The following is a 21,961-nucleotide window of genomic DNA, read 5'->3' as shown; positions in this document are numbered from 1 at the left end:
TTCTCGTTTTCAGTTACAAAATTCAAAATTATTTCTATTTATGAAATGCCAGGACATTTAACATTTGTTTTTTTAGATTTATTTTTATTTTTGCTTGCTTTGTATTATTTTTAAACATATAATTTTAGTAAAGTCACTCTAGCAAAATTTGTTTGCATTGTTTCAGTGTAATGAATGCTTATCATTTGCAATGGCTCAGTGGTGTCTTATGTGTGTGGCTTGTATTTTATATATTAAACAGCATTATTGAATTTTCTTTAAATCAGTGTTTTGTTCTTGGACCAGTCAGGTCCCAACATTTCAACGCATAAAATTATCTTTTATTTTAACTGGTACCTTTCTTTATTGAAATGAAATGAAGTCAAACGCATTTTTAGTTCAAGTCTGTGGAAAACAAGTTTAATGTTTTTTGCATTTGAATGACGGCAATGTAGTTAATATAATTTGGCCTATTATAGGCCGTAATGTTTCAAATCCATTTTGGAAAACTCCGATTATATTTAATCAGCAGCATATTGTCATCCACCCACCCATCCATCCTCCAGAACGCCCACATCCATGGTGTAAATAATGAATTGAAATAGTCTTTCTTTTCATCCAAAACGTGGTGCTGGAAAAGTTTGAAAACGTACCTTGAAAATGCTTTTACACTTTTACAAGTGTACGACCCCTGAGCGTGTCGTCCTCTTGTTTCGTAGCCGTCTTCTGTAGCAACCACAGGGCCTGCTTGTTATGCCGCCGGGGTCGTCTTCGGGCGCCTTCCTGTCGAGAACAGCTGGACGCAAGCGGCCAGATAAAACTGATTTGTGGCGCTGTGCCGGCAGAACGCTCGCTCCAGGTGTTGCCTGAGACTTGTTGACAGCTTGTTTTGTTTTTATCACCTCTGTCATGTTCCTAGGAAAAGGAATAGTGGATTTATCCTCTTTTAAACAGCAAACTCAGAAGGACGGAGGGGGGAAGGAGTTCGTGTTTAACCGCCTCACTTCTCTGACCTTTATTGATCCTCTTGGCTTCGGCGCATGTGAACGCGCATAACAACCATCCTAACCACAGGTTCCCTAAACACGAGTGTACGCTGTGCTGCTGTTCCAGCCAGCTGCTGCTCACAGAAAGCAGCTAAGCCTCCGGGATCCTTTCCCTCCTCCCCTGTCCGTCTCTCACATTCCCGGCTTGAGCCTCCAAATTCCTGTAAACTGATTCTCACTTTCCCTCCCTTTTCTTCATCCGAGTTTATTTAACACGGTTCTGTTCTGCTTTCAGCTTTGACCGATGAACATGAACGTGTCGTAAAAGTATTCACACCTCTGTAGCTTAAAATCTTTGATTTATTTTTGGAGGGGGATTTTATGTCATAGACCAACATAGACTAAGTACATCATCATCATTTCATTCGCGGTTTATGCTTCACAAAATGGTTTACAAATAGAAATCTATAAAGTGAAGCATGCGTTTGTATTTAGCTGTGGACATTTTGACTCATTCTTCTTCATAAACCACCTCAATCTCGGACTGCATCGGCAGTGTCTGTGAACATCAGTAGGTTTTGTCAAATGTTCTCAATTGCATTTCGTCCTGGTCTTTGACTGGGCCATTGTGACGTATGAATGTTTTGTTCCCCTGTAGCTCTGGATGCGTCTTCAGGTTTGTTGTCCTGCTGAAATTGTTTCCAATAACAATATTTGTTGCGATAGACGACTGATCAATGTCAATAGATGATACGTCTGATAAAATGTTCAATAATTCCACTGATCCAGAGCCGCTCGGCATTCTGGGGCATGCAGGCAGAGGACAGACTTTAGCCGCTCTAAACTCTCACAGAAAGCTGATCAAGGTTGGTAGCATCAGCTAACTCGCTCGCTCTTTAGTTGCCTAGCAACAACCTGTTGAGTAAGAGGCGCAGAGGCAGTTTAAGGTTTCGCCATCGTGCCTCATAACTGCTTAAAATAAAAACAACGGCATGGAGTGAAACTAGATATGAGGTATTTCAGATATTTAAAAAAAAATCAATAATTATCTCAGTAATAAACGCTGACGTCGCGATTTTCAGCCTTGTTGTCCAAGCCTAGGTTGTTGCAACTTTTACACACGGACTCCTTATGATCTTCTTGCGGCTATTCCTCTTACAAAATTAAAGGTGTGAATAGAAAAATCTGACACACAAGGAAACTTTTTTTTTTCTTCCACTTAACACTTGTGCACATCTTTGTTTTGGTTTCTGGTCCTGGACTTCGGCCATTAGCTTGTCCAAGCATCTGAGAGCAGCTCTGTTCTCGGGGAGGATAAGCAGCTGAAGGTTTTCTTCTCTCATCTGCTAGGTGATGAACTTTGCACATCTGCGTTCAATCTCTGGCCTGGCGTGTGAAAGAGCCATTGAGCAAGACAAGAGAGTAAGAAAAACGACCCCATCAGACTGCTCCTGAAATGTGCTCATTGTTCACGGGTCTCCCAGCGCGGCGGGAAGTGGCTCCTGTGTTTGTCCCCTAAAGTCGTCATTTATGTGATAAACCTTTAACTTGTGCTCCAAGTGACTGTCATCGTCTGCTTATACTGGAGCGACGCCTGTTCAAAAAGCCTGTTGTGTTTGTGGTCACATGTCGACTCAAATAGTGTGAAGAGGCCTGCTGGTTTTACACCAAATGCACCTGAATGAGTGGACCTAGAGATGTTTTGCTACGTCGTCCCGTTGGGCCGTACCCAGGCGTGTTCACCGTTGATCTCCCAATAAAACATTTCTTCTTCTTCTTCTTCCTCCTTCCAGGGATGTACCTGTCCGACCTGACCTACATCGACTCGGCCTACCCGTCCACAGGCAGCATATTGGAGAACGAGCAGAGGTCCAACCTGATGAACAACATCCTCCGAATCATATCGGACCTGCAGAGATCCTGCACCTATGGTGAGACGCGCTCACAAGATCGCAGAAGTAGTTTTCATCGATGCTCGTGGCAATATTTCAACCATGTTCAAAAAGTTTTAAAAGAAGATTAACTGGAATTCACAGGAATTAGAACGGATTTGTTTGGAAATAAACGCCGATAAACTTGGTATTTAAGAGGATTTATTGTGGCAGTTTGTGCTCAGGGAAGATCTGTTTCACAAGAATCTTGAATTTTCTTCAAGATTCTGACAAATCTTGCAAGCAGGATTTTCTGTATTTACCCTTGAATATTAGGTGCTTTTCCTAAACGAGACGCTCGTATCGCACTGCTGACTGCGGAGATATTTAGGCCACAAATGCATTCACTATAACTGCAGCTCAGAGTTCAACACTTATTCTAACACACATTTTGGCTCATGAACTACATGCATTAATTAAATTTTGCAGATTTTATAAGATTCATATTTTTTACATATGATAATAAACATTTTATTTATAAGGTGCTTTTCAAGACACTCGGACGCTGTAATAAAGACTAAAAACAATAATGGTAACAACAGATAGTGATGTTGAACTTATTAACCAAGGACAAAACACAAATGTTTTAATATGATCCAGTGTCTTTAAATAAATTAATTCTCATGGAAAGCCTCCAAAGTTGAATACTTTCAAAATTCTCTTTAAATTTAAGTACCTACGGACATTAAATGTTCAATCCTTCTGCAGCCCAACTGGGTATACTGGGAGTGTAAGCTACTTGATTAGACACTAGCCGCCCTGTTTGCTGCCCCCTACTGGACGCCCAGTGATGAGCCAGAATATCCAGCTGTCTGATCAACTGAGGAATATTTTGCTCGTATTTTCTAATACATGACTATAGATAAAAACACATAGATATCTCATGTCATTTAACAGCTATTGGCAGTTTTAAATTAATATGATTTAGAGAAAATTAAAACACCTTTTTGTCTACTAAAGTGGACATTATGCGTTTTTTAATTTGAAAATTCAAAACACCAAGGATTAAAAAATAAATAATGGGTTAAAAAGATGAGGAACAAGAATCGCAGCCTCTTTGCTTCATTTCCTGTTCCCCAAGAGGGAAGACTGTGCCGGTATCGCTTATATTTCAGCCAGTTTTTTATTCCACAAAGTCCCATAGGATGAATAGTGTCAATATTAAAACAAATACTGGCATAGTACAACTTTTGAGCTATTCCTCTATGAGAAATAAAGAAGATAAGAAAATAAATCATTGTTTTAAATCAGTATTTTTGGATTAAAAGAGGGAGTAGTCTGGAAATTGTAGCTTTTTGGGTGAGTGTGTGGATTTTGACGTTTTTCTGATTGCTTTGTTGTAAATTGAATTAATTCACTCATGTTTCTGCTCTGGCGCATGAATGTGTCTCCTCTCTCAGATATCCCAGTGCTGCCTCACATCCAGAAGTATTTGAACTCTGTCAGGTACATCGAGGAGCTGCAGAAGTTTGTGGAGGATGAAAATTACAAGTAAGAAACAGATGATGAATGTGTTAAAGGGCTCAGTCACTCACTTATTAAGCACCAAAAAATATGTAATTAAAACTGCAACTTTCTAAAAGATTTGTTGAGATATAGCGATGTCATGCACTTCTACTGTTGACAGTAGGAAAGATGTGTGCATCATGTGTGGAAATCTCCATGAGTCAAAAAATGAATTATTTGACCTAAATTTAGTCACATCTACAAACATTTAACAGTTTAAAACAACTGGACTGTGACAATAAAGACCCCAAATATATTTGCATAGTCAGTAAAGATGACAAGAAAAAAAAAAAAACACTGAATTAGTAAAGTTCCTCTCAGAGGGACATCTCAGGGGTTTTCACATCTCCATAAGAGCTGCTTGTATTTTTAAGCAAGCCGCACATCACATGTTAGTAACTGTAATATGTAAAGAGGAATGAAAAAGTTCTAATGCACTGATGATATTTGTCGTTTTCTGCCTCATCATTAAAATGCAGCTTCTAATATCTTTACATTTATGCCGTTTCAAGGAACCGTTCATGTAGAATCAAGAACAGTTTTGCAGTAAAAATACTCCTAAACATGTTCTACTACGCTTGTATGTGACATATTCATTGAAAGTCGTATTTGAAAAGGAGTTGCCACGAACAGCCCAGAGCACCATCTCAGACACGGTGGTGGCAGTATCATGCTTTTCTCCCCCGAAAAAGTTTTTATGCACATGTTAATCGTTGTGCTGGTTATTTAACTGAAGCAACTTTCTTCCACTGAGGCACCGAAATACTTCACAGTGCTAATCTGATTTGGTTTCCTGCTCTCTGTTGTTGCAATGACAATCACTACTCGCCTCACTTTTAATTTAAAGGAAGCGACTAATTTCACGGTTTCCGCCCAGGTTGTCTCAGAAGATCGAGCCAGGCACCAGCACCCCTCGAGCCAACGCCTCCAAAGAGGATCTGGTTGGTAAGTCAGAATTTTTGGATCTCTCTTCTGCTTTTGTAATTGTCTATTTATTTGTGTTTTTTTTTTTTTTGTTTGATTGTTTTTTCTAACAGGTCAGGAAGCGTCGTCCTCCCCTCTCTGCGGTCGTAAGGGGTCCGTAGCGGCCGACGTCCCCGCCACTCCTCCGTCCCCCAGGAACCTGCTGCCCTACGGACACAGGAAGTGCCACAGCTTGGGCTACAAGTCAGTCTGACTTTTGTCGTCACTCATCGATTCTTTCATCCATTTATTCATTCACATATTTATGTTATTCATTCATTTATTTATTAATTTCCCACCCCCCCATGCTTCCCCCCTCAATCATGGCTTTAAGACAGCTAGAAAGCGAGAAGCGAAGGTTTTTTTTTTTTTTTGGTTTTTTTTCTCCTTCTATCCTACAGCAGTGCTGGCAGCTCCCTTTATGTCCCTCCTCTCTGCTGTGTTGTGTCTCCTCAGTTTTATCCATAAGATGAACACAGTAGAGTTTAAAAGCGCCACATTTCCCAACGCTGGCTCCCGTCATCTGCTGGATGACAGTGTGTTGGAGAGCCACAGTCCCAGCAGGGGACAGGCAGAGAGCTCAACTCTGTCCAGTGGCATTTCGCTCGGTGAGACTGAAGCCTCTGTAACGTCGATGAGAAAAGCCATAGCGGTAGCCAGGTTGCATCACGGTGACATTCACCTTATGGTTTCTGTCCCCGGTACAGGGAGCAGTGAGGGCTCCGAGCTCAGTGAAGAGATGTCTTGGCCAGCTTTTGAGAGGTAATGCATCCCATTTCTGCAGGTTACCGTGCAGATCATAAAAAACACTTTCATCGCTGTGATCACATGTCTGTTTTTTTTATTTTTTTATTTATTTTTTATTTTTTAAAGAAAGCCTGTGCAAATAAACTGCAATAAATCTTCCCAGCGTTTGCTTTCAGGCCGTCACGCCTCACCCCGCTACTCCTGCTCTCAAAATCGAGCGACGATATGCAGACGCTACTGCTCCTCCGGCAGCCTAAAAATGCATTTCTGTGCTTCGATAAATCCTTTTACTAATGCCCCTGTGTGTGTGTGTGTCCGCGTGCGTGTGAAGCGTACAGAGCCACACTGACCTGATCGGGAATAAAAAAAAAATTTTTTTAAATCCACAAGCCTGAAGAATCATCCTAACCTCTTTTTCCCAAAGCACCATTGTTTTTGTTTTGTTTTTAAAGTACCTCACATCCATCTTTAAGTCCTCTAACTAACTGACTGCTCCTCATTCAGAGCTAACCTGTTGCAGTTTGAACGGGAAAAAAATAAATAAATAAAACAAAACCCACACACAGATTAACTGTGACCCGTGCCCCGTATCCTATCCTGTCCTATCTTATCCAATTTCTGAACAGGACTCGGTTCTATCACTCTCTGGGCCCAGTGACCCGTGTGGCCCGCATCCCGTACAGAGGAGTCCTGAGGCCCAGCAGGTACACCCACCTCGACCAGAACCAACTTCCATCTGATCCAAAAAGCTCTCTCAGCCTTTTTGTTTTTTTGTTTGTTTTTTGTTTCCCGCACGCTTCATTTGCTGCCAGGCTGCTGCGTGCTGGTGTTTAGCTGGTGTAGAGTCGGGGCGCAATCTGAGGGTTTGGGGGGTTTGGGGGGTTTGGGGTGATAGTGCTGTCCGCCTGTTGGTGGGACACAGAGAAGAGGCTCTCTATGGGGCTGCAGGTTCCTGTCTTTTTTGTGCTGTTGTTCTGTATTCTAACTGCGGCTTTTCTTCGATTTTCTTGCATGTCTGTCACTCACACACACATGGTGGGGGGATTAAAATGGAGGCGTGGGCCTCCGATAGCTTTGAACAGACAGGATGACTAGAGCTGCAGCTTAAAGTAGAAGTGGGCGATGTGATAAAGTTATCAAAACATTTCATCTGCCAAATCTGGCCTGATTACAGCAGCAGAGAAATTAACAAGAAAACTGCTGTAAAACCTAGAATATGATACAATTTGCAGATGTGATCTAATGAATCTTTTTCTCCCTTTATATTGACAACAACTTGGAAATAAATGGCAGTAAACGTTTGATTTTATACTGTGAAAAATATTTTTTTTCTTACAGATATTTCAGATTTTGCTTCTTTTAGTGATGTCAAACGAGTTTTAATGTCAAAGTAAATACAATATAATCATATCTTACTAGCAGGTGGGCATTTATCGTATTGTTGATCAATTATCACAGAAGGTTTTTGATTTTGTTGAAAAATTACAATTTTTCAACAACTCTGTCCAGTGGCATAGTTGGAAAAGTTTTTTTTATATTTAATATTTTTTATTTTATATATATATGTATATATGTGTGTATATATATGTGTGTATATATATGTATATGTATATATGTGTATGTATATATATGTATATGTATATATGTGTATGTATATATATATATGTATATATGTGTATGTATATATATATGTATATATGTATATGTATATATGTATATATGTATATGTATATAAAACTGACATTATCAGAGATGTTGTTTTTGCTATTTTCTCCACTGTCCCTAATAACTTAAATCATAATTTGAAAACTGCGTTTTGTGTCATTGTTGTCTGATATTAACATCTGTTTGATTGAAACATTTCAGTTTGACAAAAAAGCAAAACCAAAATAAATCTGTCAAGGGTTGAATACTTTTTTGTTTTTTTTAACAGCACAGTGTTGGACCCTGTGTGAGGCAAATCTGTCCATTGCAACTTAAAGCAGCTTTCGGCTTTGGATTCATAAAACCGGCTTTAAACAGTTGGAATGAGATTTACCTCAGTGGTGGTGTTTACCTTTTTGATTAAACTGCAGGCTTTGAGTTTGGCTCTGCAGCCTGAGGCTGACTGCTTTTTCAGTTTGAGTCGTGGTTGATAGAAGTTGACAAAATTGCACAAATTTTGTCAAAAAAAATCTTTTTTTTTTTTTAATGTTCTTTCACCTGTAAGCTCTGTTAAATGTTTGGGGGCGGGGGGTTCTTGGAAAATTGAGAGAAAATCATGATAGTGAATTTGCGGGAAATTGATGGCATTAATATTTCTGTCACATCGCCCACTTCTAGGTTGAAGAATTATGTTTAAATTATCTGGTAATAAATTACTTTAAAGCTTTTGAAGGGGGGAGAAAAACATCTTGTGCGTCAGTTCTGATCTTCCTAGTATTGTACAGCTTGGAGCCATAATGAATCCCTGCAGACATGCTGCACTCATGTTAATGGACACAAAGTAGATCCTGATTGCTGATGGAGAAATGAAGAGAATCAGTGAAGACATTCCTACGGAAGCAGAAACCGGCCATCGCTGCTGTTATTTTTTATGTGCTTTTCTTGAAATCTCATTAATGGAAAATAACATATTTTCCATGTTGAAAGGAAATTTATTTTTTCATGGTAAGATGTTTGACTGGAGATGAATGTTTATTAGTCCAAAAAAAACGATAAAACATTGATCCTTCCCTTCTGTTCATCTCAGTGATTTGGTGTCGACATGTTTGCTCTTCCGCAGAGCATTATGTGGCTACAAATACAGACTAGCCGTGACGGGGCATTTAATTACCGCCACTAAGCTACATCATTTGTACTAAATTGGCTATAAAAGATTCATCTCGTGTTGCCGTCAGAAAACTTCACTGTGGTCTTGCTCAAAAAGCGAAAACTATCAAATGATAGAACAAACTTCACTGCAGACGGCTTTAAAATTTATAGCAGAATTCCTCTGGCTGTCAAAGCTTTGACTGAAATCTCCAATTCAGCAATCAAAAACACACATCTGTCTATACAAATTAATCCTGAGAAGTACAGAAATCCAATTATGCTTAAAACTTATGTTTAAGATTTAAAAATATGGATGCACAAAATTCAATAATTTGACCACATCAGTATGCTGTCCTGTGATGATGTTCCAAAGTAATCAAACCTCACATTGTTAAATTTTGGACATTTTAGCTGGACTACCTTGAAGTTGTCTGTTGGCAATAAGAAAATAACATTTTTAAAGCAAGTTTGTTATGAGTTATGTAGTTAACGATTAGTCCTTAAATGCACCGTCACAGCTATCTGCAGGTGTTGCCACAGAAAGGCTGGTTTCTTACTCTGTCTGGGAAAATATGAAAAAAATCTGGAATCTAGCTAGCTAACTTAGATAGATAGCTAAGCAAGATAGATGGATCTGACCGTCTGTCTAGCTAGCTAGTCATCTAGCTACCTTGCTAGCTAGCTCGCGCTCTGTCTCTATGGATCTGTCCAAAAATTCACAGTGAACTTCACAGTTTTGTTTTACAATGAATAATAATGGACTGGGAACCCTGGAAGCCATGACATAAGCTGTAGGAACCCTGGAAAGCTCTGGAGAGCAAACGAGGGTTAACGAATTAAACTGAATTAAAGACGAACCTCAGCGTGTGCTTAGAATCTGTCAATATGACATAACAAAACTTGTTACAGTAACAATAATGTTATAAAGTGGGCACAGCTGCTTTCTGCTTCCATATATTTCTCCTGTAGGGTGAATATTTAAACTCGTGGTTCTGGATGTGGTTCTCTTTATCTGTCAGCCTTCTTCACTGAGTTTCCTGCTCTGATCCTCCAGACAGACACAACCTGCACACCACCTTACCCACGTCTTTTCCTGCCTCCGCAAACGGCAGCATTAAGATTTACATCTGTGAAATATCAGTTCTGTCAAAGGCGGACAGAAAAATGTTCCATAAAAATGTTACAGTTCCGTAGAGACTGGATTAGAGGTAGCTGTGCAGATTGTTTCTGCTTTTACTGTTGGTTTCTCTCCGGTTTTATTCTGGTTCGTTGTTCTGCATGGCGATGCATGGGACTCTGGTTATACAGCGTGTGACGTCTGTCTCTGTTCTGTTGCAGCTCGGCTGAGTCGGAGGAACTTGCCGTTCACCTTTACCCCGGAGCCGTCACCGTCCAAGGGGTGCTGAGGCGGAAGACCGTGCTCAAGGAGGGCAAGAAACCAACCGTGAGAACATGCTCTATACGGTCATTTAAATCAGGAGCACGCAGTGTGCATCCATGTGCTCTTTATATTTAAAAACTTGATACAGAAACACCTGGGTAGTAAAAGCTGGATGTGTAGAACGGGTGCAGAAAGAATATGATCTGCTGAATACCTCTGCTCCCTGTGCCACACTATGAAATTAGATCAGGTGTTTTTCTGGTTTTGCGTGTCTGTTGCACTTAAATGTATCAGATCATCAAACAGATTTTAATGCATGACGGAGATAACCTGAGTAAAAGCAAAAAGCATCAGATTATGACTGTAAAGGGATAAATCTGTCTAAATCAGCCTGGCACTGTTGGAAAATATATAAACCTCCATAACTTTTTTTATTTATTTATTTATTTATTTATTTTTTTTTTTGCTCCAGTTCCACCTGCGATATCCAGGCCTGATTATTGGGAGCCCTGCTGGGGGGAAAAAAATTACTTGAACAGGACAAATCTGACAAAACGAAGTAGGAAAAGATATCTAAAGCAGCACAAATAAATTTAAGAGCAGAGAATAAACAGAGTAATTTATATGGCTTCAGTGATTGACCAGATTACAAAATTACTCAGAATCGTGGTGTTGGTAGCAGATTTCAGGGACTGTTTTCTACTTCTGCTCTTGGATGAGTGGTAATCAATAATCAATGAAGTTGTACATTCTCCTGTTTAGCAGGAGATCTTACAGGAGAAAGTCTATCCATTTGTGACATTAAGCACACGTATGCCTGATCCAGCAGAACAACGATCCATGTACCAAAAATAAGTTATTTGAGAAGCTTGGTTAAAGCCTGGACTTGTTATGATAAAACGATTAACTTTGACATCTTGTTTTCCTGGTAAACTCTTCAATATGGCTGAAGAGCGAGCCAACCTTACCCCACAACCATGTTAAAGGCTAATATGGAGAATAAGGTTCTCCATATTACTACAATGGCACCTGTTGTTAATTTACATTGTCACATACTCATTAGTTACCACATTTAAATGGCAGATATTATGTTTAGTGGCATGTAGGATCAGGTTGGTTTGGATTTCTTTGTTTCTCCCTTTGTAAGTGAAATCCTCATCTGAAAACTGTTTCATGTTCACTCCAGTGATCTTTAGCTGAGAAACATTTAAGTCACAGAAATGATTCCTATTTAAAACTTTATCTGGAAGAAAGACATGTACTTAAAATTCTCATGCATTGAAAATGTATGAAATTATTTTGCAGAAATCTCCTTTTAATCATTAAACAAATAATTTTTGGGTTCCTTTTCTTTTTACATACATTTACGTACATTTCTGAGCATATGTATTTTTTGATTTATTAAAAAAAAATAATAATGAAGCTACTTATTCACTGTTGGGTTCATCTTAATATGTGTCTGTGCGTCCAGGTGGCATCTTGGACCAAATACTGGGTGGCGCTTTGTGGAACTCAGCTTTACTACTACCCTGCCAAGTCCCTGAAGGCCACAGAGAGGAAGCATGTAAGTCGAACCGAATCCTTCAGTTGCGTTTTTGAGAGCGCTGCTCGAGGTCGTTTCAGTTGTTTTGGCAGACGAGGGCAACAAACAGAGCACAGAGACGCACAGAGCCTCGTTCTCCATATGAGCTGCAGTTGTGCGAAGAATGCTCCAAAGGCGCCTGTGTATTTTATAAGGAGAGAACACATGATGGTCATTACCTGCGCACCTCTAAAAACAGCTTAATTACCCGATGAACTCAGAGAAAAACATTTTTGCTTGTTCTTGCTAACAGAAAACAAAGGCAAAAAGCTACATCCTTTTTTCTTTCTTTCTTTCTTTTTCTTTCTCTCTTTCTCTTTCTCTTTCTTTTTCTTCCTTTTTAAGCTGTTTAACAAGATGTTGCATGATGCACCGGATCGTTCTGCTCGGTAGTTTGAAAGAAGGAAAGATTCAGTAAAACCGAGAGGTGGGAGAAGGAAACAGCCGAGTGGACAAGATGTCCAGAGGCTTCGTGGAAAGTGACCGGTCGTAGTTTGCACGCAGAAGATGATAGGAGCTGTGTCGGAGTGGCTTCACGCGAAGCTTTTGTCAGTAATTCTTCCGCTCCAGTTTGAGCTTTTAGAGCAGTGGTTCTTAAACTGGGTTCGATCGAACCCCAGGGGTTCGATGAGTCGGTCTCAGGGGTTCGGCGGAGCTTCTGCCACGGAGGTGAAGACACACTTGTGTAAAGTCGTGATGACGCCCCACTTTGCCATCACTTGCTACAGAGGATCACGTTACATTGCTGAGCCAATCAGAGCACTGATTGAAGGAGCTCCACTCTCAGCATGGATTTGAAGTTGTCTTTAATTACTTCAGCAAAGCTCACCGTTTTTACCAAATTCTGTAGCTTTCGGTGTACAGTGATCCCTCGCTATAACGCGGTTCACCTTTCGTGGTCTCGCTGTTTCGCGGATTTTTTTGTGCAGTTTTTTTCACAGTGCATTGTGTTCTGCGTCCTGATTGGCTCAACAGTCTCCGAGATCCTTCTCTACCTGTGTGCCAGTAACGTTACGGTATTTAAATATAAATAATACAGATTGGCCATTCAGGCGATGAAAGCTGAAAACTTTGAATGCCTGCTGGAAAAATCTGTGGCCAGAATCAGCGCAAAACCGACCGGAGGCTCGGTTGACGAGATCCATCGCTCTGCCGTAGATACAGCTGTGAATCTCGCGGGGCAAGTTGGAGGAGACGCTTTAATGACACGACTCCAGATCACATTAAGGCCGGATTGATGAACAGGCTTTGTTCTTTGGTTTCAATGTAGAGTATTTAATTATGCTGTATAATAATTGTAAAAACTAAAGGTAACTACTTCGAGGATTTCACTTATCGTGGGTTATTTTCGGAACGCGACCCCCACGAAAATCACTGTACTTCTAAATCTGCTCCTCAATTGCATCTTTTCGGGGTTGCTACTGCCTCTAGTGGCGTGGGGGTGGTAACACAAGTAATATAATTACATTACTAAATCAGAATACCGCAAAGTCATTATTTATTATGAATTTTCCGTTCTCTTAAGAATGTAGAGCTAATTAAATGATCTAAACAAGACCTTAATGTGGTTCCAGTTTCTTTCTATGGCCAAACTGTTGAAACTGTGGCAAATTTTAAATACCTTGGGTCGTTCCTGGACAGTCAGCTCAACTATGCTGAAAACACTGAGTATATTTTGAACAACTGTTCTCAGAGACTCTACCTTTTAAGAAGACTTGGTGATCATGTCTTGAATTTGGAGAAAAAAAAATCATATTTTATTTATCACTACAGAAGGGTTCAGTGAATGCGCATATGAAACTGGTGGGTTCGTTACCTCAAAAAAGGTTAAGAACCACTGTTTTAGAGGCTTCCTCTGTTAATAAGTGATTTTTAGGAAAGCACAGAAATGACGGAGAGCATACAGGGAATAAAACTACCTGCATCTCATTTGCTATGGTTGAATAGTTTAGCAGGAGTCCTCACAAACTGTGTATCCCAATAATCTGTACGGTAAATCATTCTCCTACATGCATCCAACTTCTGTTTAGTATTTTCTCTATGGGGAACCTTCAAAAACCTTTCAAATCATATTTGAAAAACAGAAGTGTTTTCACTTAAAGCACATAATGTTAAATGTGATAATTACATAGTGTTTGGTCCTAATATTAAGATATTTACCCTAAAATAACTAGAATCTACAGAGAATGTTTAAAAAATGCAAACACTAGTCATGCAGTTTCCCCTTGTTTTCCTGATGCAGTCGTAGTTCCATGTTTTTATTCTCATCCGGAGGTGATTTTATGGAGGGTGTCGGCTTCTGATCTCCTGCTGCATGTAACACATTTCGACACATTGTGCAAAAGCTAACTGAGTCCATTTTATTTGTCCTCCTGCCAGTTTAAGTCCACGTCCAGCAAGAGCGTGTGCGTGGTGGGTCTGATGGCCATGATGGCCGACGATCCGGAACACCCTGACGTCTTCTTGCTGACCGACTCTGAGCACGGTGAGACTGAAAAATACGACCTGAGCTACTTTGATGTTTCAGTTGTGGCCAGCTGTGGCTGAAGATGGTTTGTTTTCACCTACAGTGCCTTGTGTTGTCGTCCGCTTTCTGGATTTGCTTCCCTTAAAGCAAAATGAGACACATTAATCTACAATATAGTTACATTACTTTTTAAAAAGTAACTTTCCCAGTCTGTCAGGTGCATGTAAAAAGTATTCATCCCCTTTGGATGTTTTACCCTTTTAAAAATAATTATAATCAACAAAATTAGGCTTTTTTTTTTTCTTTTTTTTTTTGACAAAAAAAATTGTCAAAGCAAAAACTGATTTCTTGAAAATATTGACAAATAAATTAACGTGCTGATTTGTAAAGCCAATAAAAGTGTAAAATATCCAAGGGCGTGAAACCTTTTTATAGGCATCTGTACAATTTAGGGAACTTTTGCCAAAAATGTGTCAAACTGGATTTTATTTAGGAGGATAAATTCATATAAACCTTTCAAATCTGGCATTCCTCATTAGAGTAGCATCCACTGTGGCTTTGTTTTCATCTTACTGGGTCACCGAAAGTCGAGCAGCACTTCAGCCGTCTTCGCCGACCGCTGAGAGCGCCGGTGGAAATGAGGCTCTCCTCATTTCACACTCTTTTTTTCCCCCTCTCTCTGTTGCCTAGGTAACACCTACAAGTACCAGGCAGGAAACAGGATGAACGCTTTGCTCTGGTTCAAACATCTTAGTGCTGCCTGTCAGAGTAATAGGCAACAGGTAAGAAAAAAAAAAAAGAAACGCACACCATCAGGGTCGCAGACAAACACACGGTGTGCGTTCTGTAAATGATCGTTTCTTAATGCAGGTACCAGCCAATCTGATGTCATTTGAGTGAGCGGACGGTGGGAAGAGAGGGATGAGGAAACGGAAGCGAGGAGGACGAGGAAGTGGAAGCTTTCACTGCCATGAGCCCCGACAGACCGACTCTCACCCCCCTCCGACCTCACCGCAGCCTCACCTGCCACTACTGCCTTAACCAGAGTTCCTAGTTGTGTCTGTGTGTGTGAGCGCAGGTCTGTGTGGAGACAAGCGACCGCTTTGGATGTGCTGACCACTGAACAAGGACCTGCACCACTGCTCCCGACTCCCACTCGCTCTCTGTGTCTTTTGTTCAGCACTCCAGCGGAGCCCTTACACTTTGCCCCTCCCCAACACACACACACACACACACACACACACTCAGACTTCAACATCTGCAGCTTCATTTGTATTCTTCCTGAAGAGGCGAGCTCATTTTAATCACATCTTCTTCCAGCTTTTGTTTGGTCAGAACACGCTCCACAGCCATTTTTACTTGATTGTTAGTTTTAGTCGCTTGTTTTTGCTTAACGATTACTTGGATCGCACACACACACACACACACACACACACACACACACACATGGAGAAACACACACACAAAATGTCCTGTTATCACATCGGTGTGAACATAAGGGCTCCAGCTTCTGCAGGAACAATTCCCTCCTTTCCTGAGTGTGTACAGTTTTTAGTGGAGAACTTGCCCTTGTTCTTCTGTCATTTACTGAATTTACTAGATGTTTGTACAACTGCATCAGGGCGGGTGGAGCTTCTTTAGATTTTTCACAAATCTCGTCTGTGGTCCACAGTGGTACGATAAACCCAGATTCTAAGCTAAGTTCGTGGTTGGACGGATGCTTTCCAGTTTTTTTTGTTTTTTTTTATTAATTATTATTATTCCAATGTTTTCACCAGAGAGGAAATGCTGCGTTTCCTGGACTCGCGCATCCAAAACACTAAAGACTTGAAGCTGTGAAAAGTCCAGGAGGGAAAGAAACAAGAACTAATGACACGTGATTTTATCTCCTCTGTTTCCCTCTGGCCCATTTGGTTTGTTGGAGCCTCCGTTCTGGAGCAGACACTCGAAGCTACTCAGAGCCATACAGAGTCTGTTTTTTTTTTTTTTTTTTTTTTTTCCTTCCTATGTTGTTCGGTATATGTTTTTGTTGTTTGTTTTTTTCTGTGAGAGAGGGATGGTGCAGTTCACAGTATTACTGTTGCCCAGCAACGTGGGTTTGTCTGTTACATACGAATGTTTTTTTTTTTTTCTTTTTCTACTTTTGGAATATTTTCTTTGAACCCTTTATTATTATTGATGTGCGAAATTTTCAGAAAAAAAAAAAGGATTTTGTTTGTCCGCTTCAACCAGTCCCAGCTCAGTTTTAGGCTCCTAACGAAGTGGCGTCATGGGTGGAGAAAAAGAAGCCTCGTAGGTCGCAATTAGTGCCAAGTGACGTCAGCCTCACCACTTTTTTTTTCTCCTCCTCCCTCTCCCCCCCTCAGGTTGACGAGACATTGAAGGGTTATCAGCTAAAATATGTGGGCCGCAGAAATCCTAATGTGAAAACACGAGCAGAACCTGGTAGAGGAGAGGAGGGTAGAGTGATATTCAGAAATGGCAAATCATTTTACGAACAGGTGTTAGTTTACATTGTACTGGTGTATCTCGATAAATTAGAAAATTGTCGAAAAGTTGGCTTGTTTCATTTGAAATTGTAAAATAATGTCAGGCACACCTTCTGAATCGCTTCCAAACTCTTTTTTCTTCCACTAAACCTTCCTTAATCTGCCCGGATGCTCATGTGAACAACCAGCTTCTTTAGCAGTAACTTCGTGTGGCTTACCCGACCTGAGCAGCAACCGTGTCCATTAGCTAGAAGCTACGTTTGTTCAAATTAACAGAAATAAAAGCCTGCCACTTATCGGCCCGTTCATAATAAATCTATATAATGATTTATACATCACCGAATTACTGAAATAAGCCACGTTTTCAGTGGAATAGTAATTTATTTAGATGCACCAGTATGTTTACACAGCCTAACCCCTCCACTCTGCCCGCTGTACTGTATTAGCAGGAGCTGATTTGTGTACAGGCACGTGTGTGGCCTGTCTCTGAGGTCCAGTGCTGGAGCAGAGCAGGTGGTTAGTGGGAGGCAAATCTCAGAACCAACTCTTACCTCCTGTTCTTCATCTCTGAGGTAATCCCCCCACCCCCCTCCAACGTCACAGACACGCACCCCAATGTAGAAAATCTGTCCTTTAGCACAGCATATTGTACAGTTTAATGGTTCAAAATAGCCACTTTTGTTTAGGTCAGACATTATGTGGATGGATAGGATCAGGTTAGGGAAAAAAATGAGAGAAAAAGAGATGTTATGGTGGACAAACCTGTGGAAGAATGAGTGAGGAAGCCAAAGAAAGGCATGTGTAGTGTGTGTGTGTGTGTGTGTGTGTGTGTGTGAGAGAGAGAGAGAGAGGATTTGGGTGCCTGTTCATACTTCTCTTTTTTTTTTTTTTTTTAAAGCATTGTAATCAAAGCCAGATGAGGTGGCCTGCCACTGCTGAGCAGTGGTGTGGGGGGGTGGTGGCGGGCGTCCAGTTGACCCAATCATCCGTGTGACTAGCGGCTGACGCTACGGCTCCGCGCCGGCTCGCTTTGTGCTGACGTGTGAAGAAAAGGCAGACTCGAAAGTGGGAACTGAACCGGATCAGAACAAGGGACTGCTTTGGAGGGACAGTGCCACAAACTGTGGAGACGGGTTCGGCCCGAAGGGACAAAGAAGGTTAAAGTGCATTTAACCGTGGGGACGCTGGAGGCCATTTTCCTAACCGGACGGCGCCGGTGAGGCACTGAGTGACTGCATGAGAATCGAAGCGAAGAATGTGAGAACCTGCAGAGAGGACTGTGGAGAAAAGCAGCTGGGGGAACAGATCCCCATCATCCTGACGGCGATCACCTTTCCTTTCTTTGCATTTGCTTTATCTGAAGCTAATTGACAATGATAAATGAAATGACAACCTATGTAACTGAGTTTTATACCAGAGCAAATAAGTGCTTTATGGGTTATCTGTGAATTTGAGTTTAATGATCATGACAAGCACTTTTTGTGGCGTTTTCCCCTCACTGTTACCTGGGTTTACATGTTTGTTTGTTTTTTATTATTATTATTATTATTATTCACTTCTGTACAGCGTATGGTCAACATAATGGAAACGCGTCGAATTAATTTTGGGACTTTTCAGTTGTAGATGCTGAGCCGACATTGACATGAGATCCATTTTTGTTTTGTGTAGGAGTAGAAGTTGCACGTATCGGTCTCCCTGTTGAGCGTAAAGCGCCAGGCTTTACTTTTCTCTGCTTCACCAGACGGTTTCCTTTAAACTGACCATACTCTCTGCACACGCACAGCTTCCACTGTATTACCCGTTTTGCGTCGTTCACCTGAGTTCAGTCGAGCAAAAGGCGTTCGACTCGAGGAAGTGTTAGTTTATTCTTTGAATCAATGTGACTCTGTGCCACCTGTCGGGTTTCATTCACTGTTTACCAAGAACGGCTACGACGGCTTGACCTTCACCTGACTCCGTGTGTCGCTGTCTGCCTGTGCCGCGGCGAGCGCTGTGACCTCTCCTCCGAGCGATGCGCTGTGACCTCTCCTCCGAGCGATGCGCTGCCTGGTGTGAAGACTGAGAACCAATAAACACTCTGCCCTGTTTTTTTTTATTTTTTTTTATTTTTTTATTTTTACTCCACACTTCAGCTCTGTGTTTTTGTTCTCCTTAAGGTTTAATATTCAGACTGTTGTAGTAAGTGTTTAGCAAAAATTACTCCATTTTTTTCCCCCACCATCTCCCCAAGACTACATTGTGTTTGTACTGGGATTTTATGCAATGAACCAGCACAAAGTGATGCATAACTGAGGGGAATTAAAAGGATGGATGAGTTTTCCAGCCATATAGAATAATTTTATAGCACAATCAAGTTACTATGTTAACTTCAGTTGTTATAAAAACGATGTCAAATATGACTTGAAAAGAACTTTGACTTTGTGATTTAACGCCATGAAATTGGGCCTCTGTCTCTTTAAAAACGCCTCTTCCTGAAACGTTGCCTTCAGGAAGTCCTCACAGAGAGGCAGCTTGCGTAATGAGCTCAGGAGATGCACACTTCCGTCAGGTGTTTGCTAATTGCTCCTGGCTAGTCTGCAGGAACTGAGTGAGGGAATCTTGAAAACCAAGGAAGAACTTTGTCTCAAAAAGCGGGACTAAGTCCTACGCAGGCATGTTTGCCATGGGAGATTAGATTCCTCAAACATGACTGGGAAAAATCAAGGCAACACTCAAAAATATGATTTTGATGAAGAAATGACATTATGTAAAGCTCAAAGTTATGTTTACTACTTGAAATTTAAGTAGTAAACAGTGGTTAGTAAATGTAGCCCTAATCGTTTGTGAAATTCAAAATCATTTTACTGCGGAGCAGAAGTGTTTCCAGGAAGTTTTGAAAGTGGGCTGAATGGGGGGCTAGTGAGGATCTTGTGGTGGAAAGCAGGAGAGAAGAGACCAGAAATCAAGTCACAGATCCACAACATGGTCCAAGAGAGACTGATTGAGTTCTGATTAACTGAAGCCAATTCTCTTCTTGAGTTATTCATTAAAAAAATATTATCCACACAAGACTTTCTCATCGAGGTAGTTAGCAGGCATTACCTGACCTGAGGTGCTCTACAATTTTGACTTGTCCAATTTACATTCATTACATTACAAGACCAAGGAAGACATTGAATCTTTGGGACAGAAAGCTCAAATCGGTATCCCTTGATAATAGAAAATGCACAAGAAGCAAAACACAAACGTGAAGAAATGAGTCCAACTCTGAACGGTAAGAAAACGTCTGAAGCCAATCATCCTGAAAAGCTAGACTGAGCTCATTAAAAACGCCCACAGAGAGACAAATGAAAAGCTTTCAGTGGGTTAAAGAGGTCATGGATAATAAAAGTGAATCTGCGTTAGAAAAGATGATGTTGGAGCGTTTATTTGGTGTCATCTGAGGGCGTCTGGCTGAAGGAAACCAGCCCGTGCTCTGATACCGATGACGTGGAGTGTCGGGTCGGGACAGATGGCAGCCATTACCTCTGCAGGAAATGTACAGTCAGACAGTGAAATGTTTACTTTTTCCACTGCACAAGTCAAAAGGACGGATGGTGATAAAAGGGACATTTTTCAGGATGAGGACGTCACCAAGCGGAATAAAAACAGACCGATGGCTCTGTGACGGACGGCTCACGTTTCAGTCCAATTAAACCTGGGAAGCTGCTCTGTTAGGAAATCTCTGCTTCAAAGCTGCTAGAAAAGCTACGGCGTCATTTTTCTTACAATTTTTTCAAAATTGGTTTACTCAGCATTGAGTAAAACCATCACTTATGCTCCTAATAGTTAAATATAACTTATCTGAGAAAAAAAAAGTCATTTTATTATTTTTTGTTTAATTTTCTAAAGGATTTGTGATCCCGACGAGGTTTAATGAAAGTACCAGAGTGGCCAGTTTTCTTCTGCCGTTTGGAGCGTAAAGTGTCACAGCAGCTACCCTCCCCCACATGTTGCTGAGGTGAGTCGGTGAAGGCTGGCTGCTACCATTGACTTTATTGCTTAAGAGAAACAAATGAACATTTCGCTGCGTAGAGGTGGCCTGAGCAGAGAGCCGGATTAAGTGAATGGCTAATGTCAGCTCAGTTTATTTTAAAACTACTCATAATTTTAGTGATAATTTAGATTTTTTTTTTTACTTCATTTTACGTATGAGAATCGATGTTAACACTATAACGTGAAATAAAAGGAATAATTATGCTAAATTAAAGAAGATATATCATGTTAGTATTTATTTTTTTAGATTTATGTGTAAATGCAGTGATCAGATTGCTCTATGCTATTTGTCAGCAAATGTATTGAACATCCCAGCTGTTTTATCTATTTATATCCATGACCTATTGATGCTAACTTACAAATAAAAAAGCTAAAAATCACATTAATAAATGGTGATACATGCACTTTAGTAAAAGCCGAAGAAAATGTTAAAAAGTCTGAACTGAAAAAAATTATCGTAGCTTAGAACCTACCAATCGTTGTACATCTATTTATATATAAAAAGATTTAAGTACACTGCATTTATTACTTTTTAAAAATTGCTCAAAAGCCTTTAAGGAATAAATATGAACTTGTGTGATCTTATCTATACATGCAACACATTTATTTACATGAATATACATGATAATGCCATCGCTGAGCTTCATTTAACTGTTACCTCAAGATATTTCCTCTTCCTCATGCATGAGCTGCAGAAATAGATCAGTTTGTTGGTTTGTCTTTGAAGCACAAAATGTACCAATACTCCACAAAGGGGTCATTATGCAGTCAGGCCACCAGATAAGCACGTAAAAGGTCAACATGTATGGTGTGAGGTTTTATATTTAGAAGTCAGACTAATTAAAATAGTGTGATAAGAAAAAAGTGGGATTTCCCTGTGTGGGCCCTTAAACGAAAACATGGGACACGTCATGCGATGGTATCCGTCTTACAGTGGCTTATTTAAAATACAAGTGAATCTCAAATGTCACTGAAATGTCAGCTTACTTCAGCAATTCACCTCAAATCTGACAGGTATATCTATCCATACACACAGAGTGGTATGTTTCGAATCTTTGCATGTAGTGGAAACTGGACTAATCGATAGATGGATAGATAGAGCTGTAAATCTTTCCACCGTCTT

The 21,961-nt window shown here is 40.5% G+C and overlaps 1 protein-coding gene across 3 annotated transcripts in view; it reads left to right on the top strand.

Annotated features, from left to right (window-relative positions):
- Window positions 1-18,955, top strand: part of ralgps2 (Ral GEF with PH domain and SH3 binding motif 2) — an 85,788-nt gene extending 66,833 nt beyond the window's left edge. For 2 of the 3 annotated variants that reach the window (XM_014992002.2, XM_014991994.2), the window contains exons 10-21: window positions 2,759-2,896; window positions 4,297-4,387; window positions 5,280-5,347; window positions 5,440-5,569; window positions 5,822-5,973; window positions 6,073-6,127; window positions 6,739-6,816; window positions 10,244-10,349; window positions 11,758-11,850; window positions 14,248-14,353; window positions 15,026-15,117; window positions 15,206-18,955. In XM_014992002.2, the coding sequence (XP_014847488.1) occupies window positions 2,759-2,896; window positions 4,297-4,387; window positions 5,280-5,347; window positions 5,440-5,569; window positions 5,822-5,973; window positions 6,073-6,127; window positions 6,739-6,816; window positions 10,244-10,349; window positions 11,758-11,850; window positions 14,248-14,353; window positions 15,026-15,117; window positions 15,206-15,235 (1,139 nt within the window). In that variant the 3' untranslated portion in view covers window positions 15,236-18,955. The remainder of the gene's footprint in view (window positions 1-2,758; window positions 2,897-4,296; window positions 4,388-5,279; window positions 5,348-5,439; window positions 5,570-5,821; window positions 5,974-6,072; window positions 6,128-6,738; window positions 6,817-10,243; window positions 10,350-11,757; window positions 11,851-14,247; window positions 14,354-15,025; window positions 15,118-15,205) is intronic. The other variant, XM_014992011.2, reaches the window with a different exon arrangement.
- The last annotated feature ends 3,006 nt before the right edge of the window (window positions 18,956-21,961 follow it).

The sequence above is a fragment of the Poecilia mexicana genome, unplaced genomic scaffold (assembly GCF_051168715.1).
Source record: "Poecilia mexicana isolate PSO_F unplaced genomic scaffold, ASM5116871v1 scaffold_4, whole genome shotgun sequence".
NCBI classification, from domain to species: Eukaryota; Metazoa; Chordata; class Actinopteri; order Cyprinodontiformes; family Poeciliidae; genus Poecilia; species Poecilia mexicana.
Note: the sequence above shows the minus strand (reverse complement) of the source record. Positions and strands in the feature narration are given on the sequence as shown.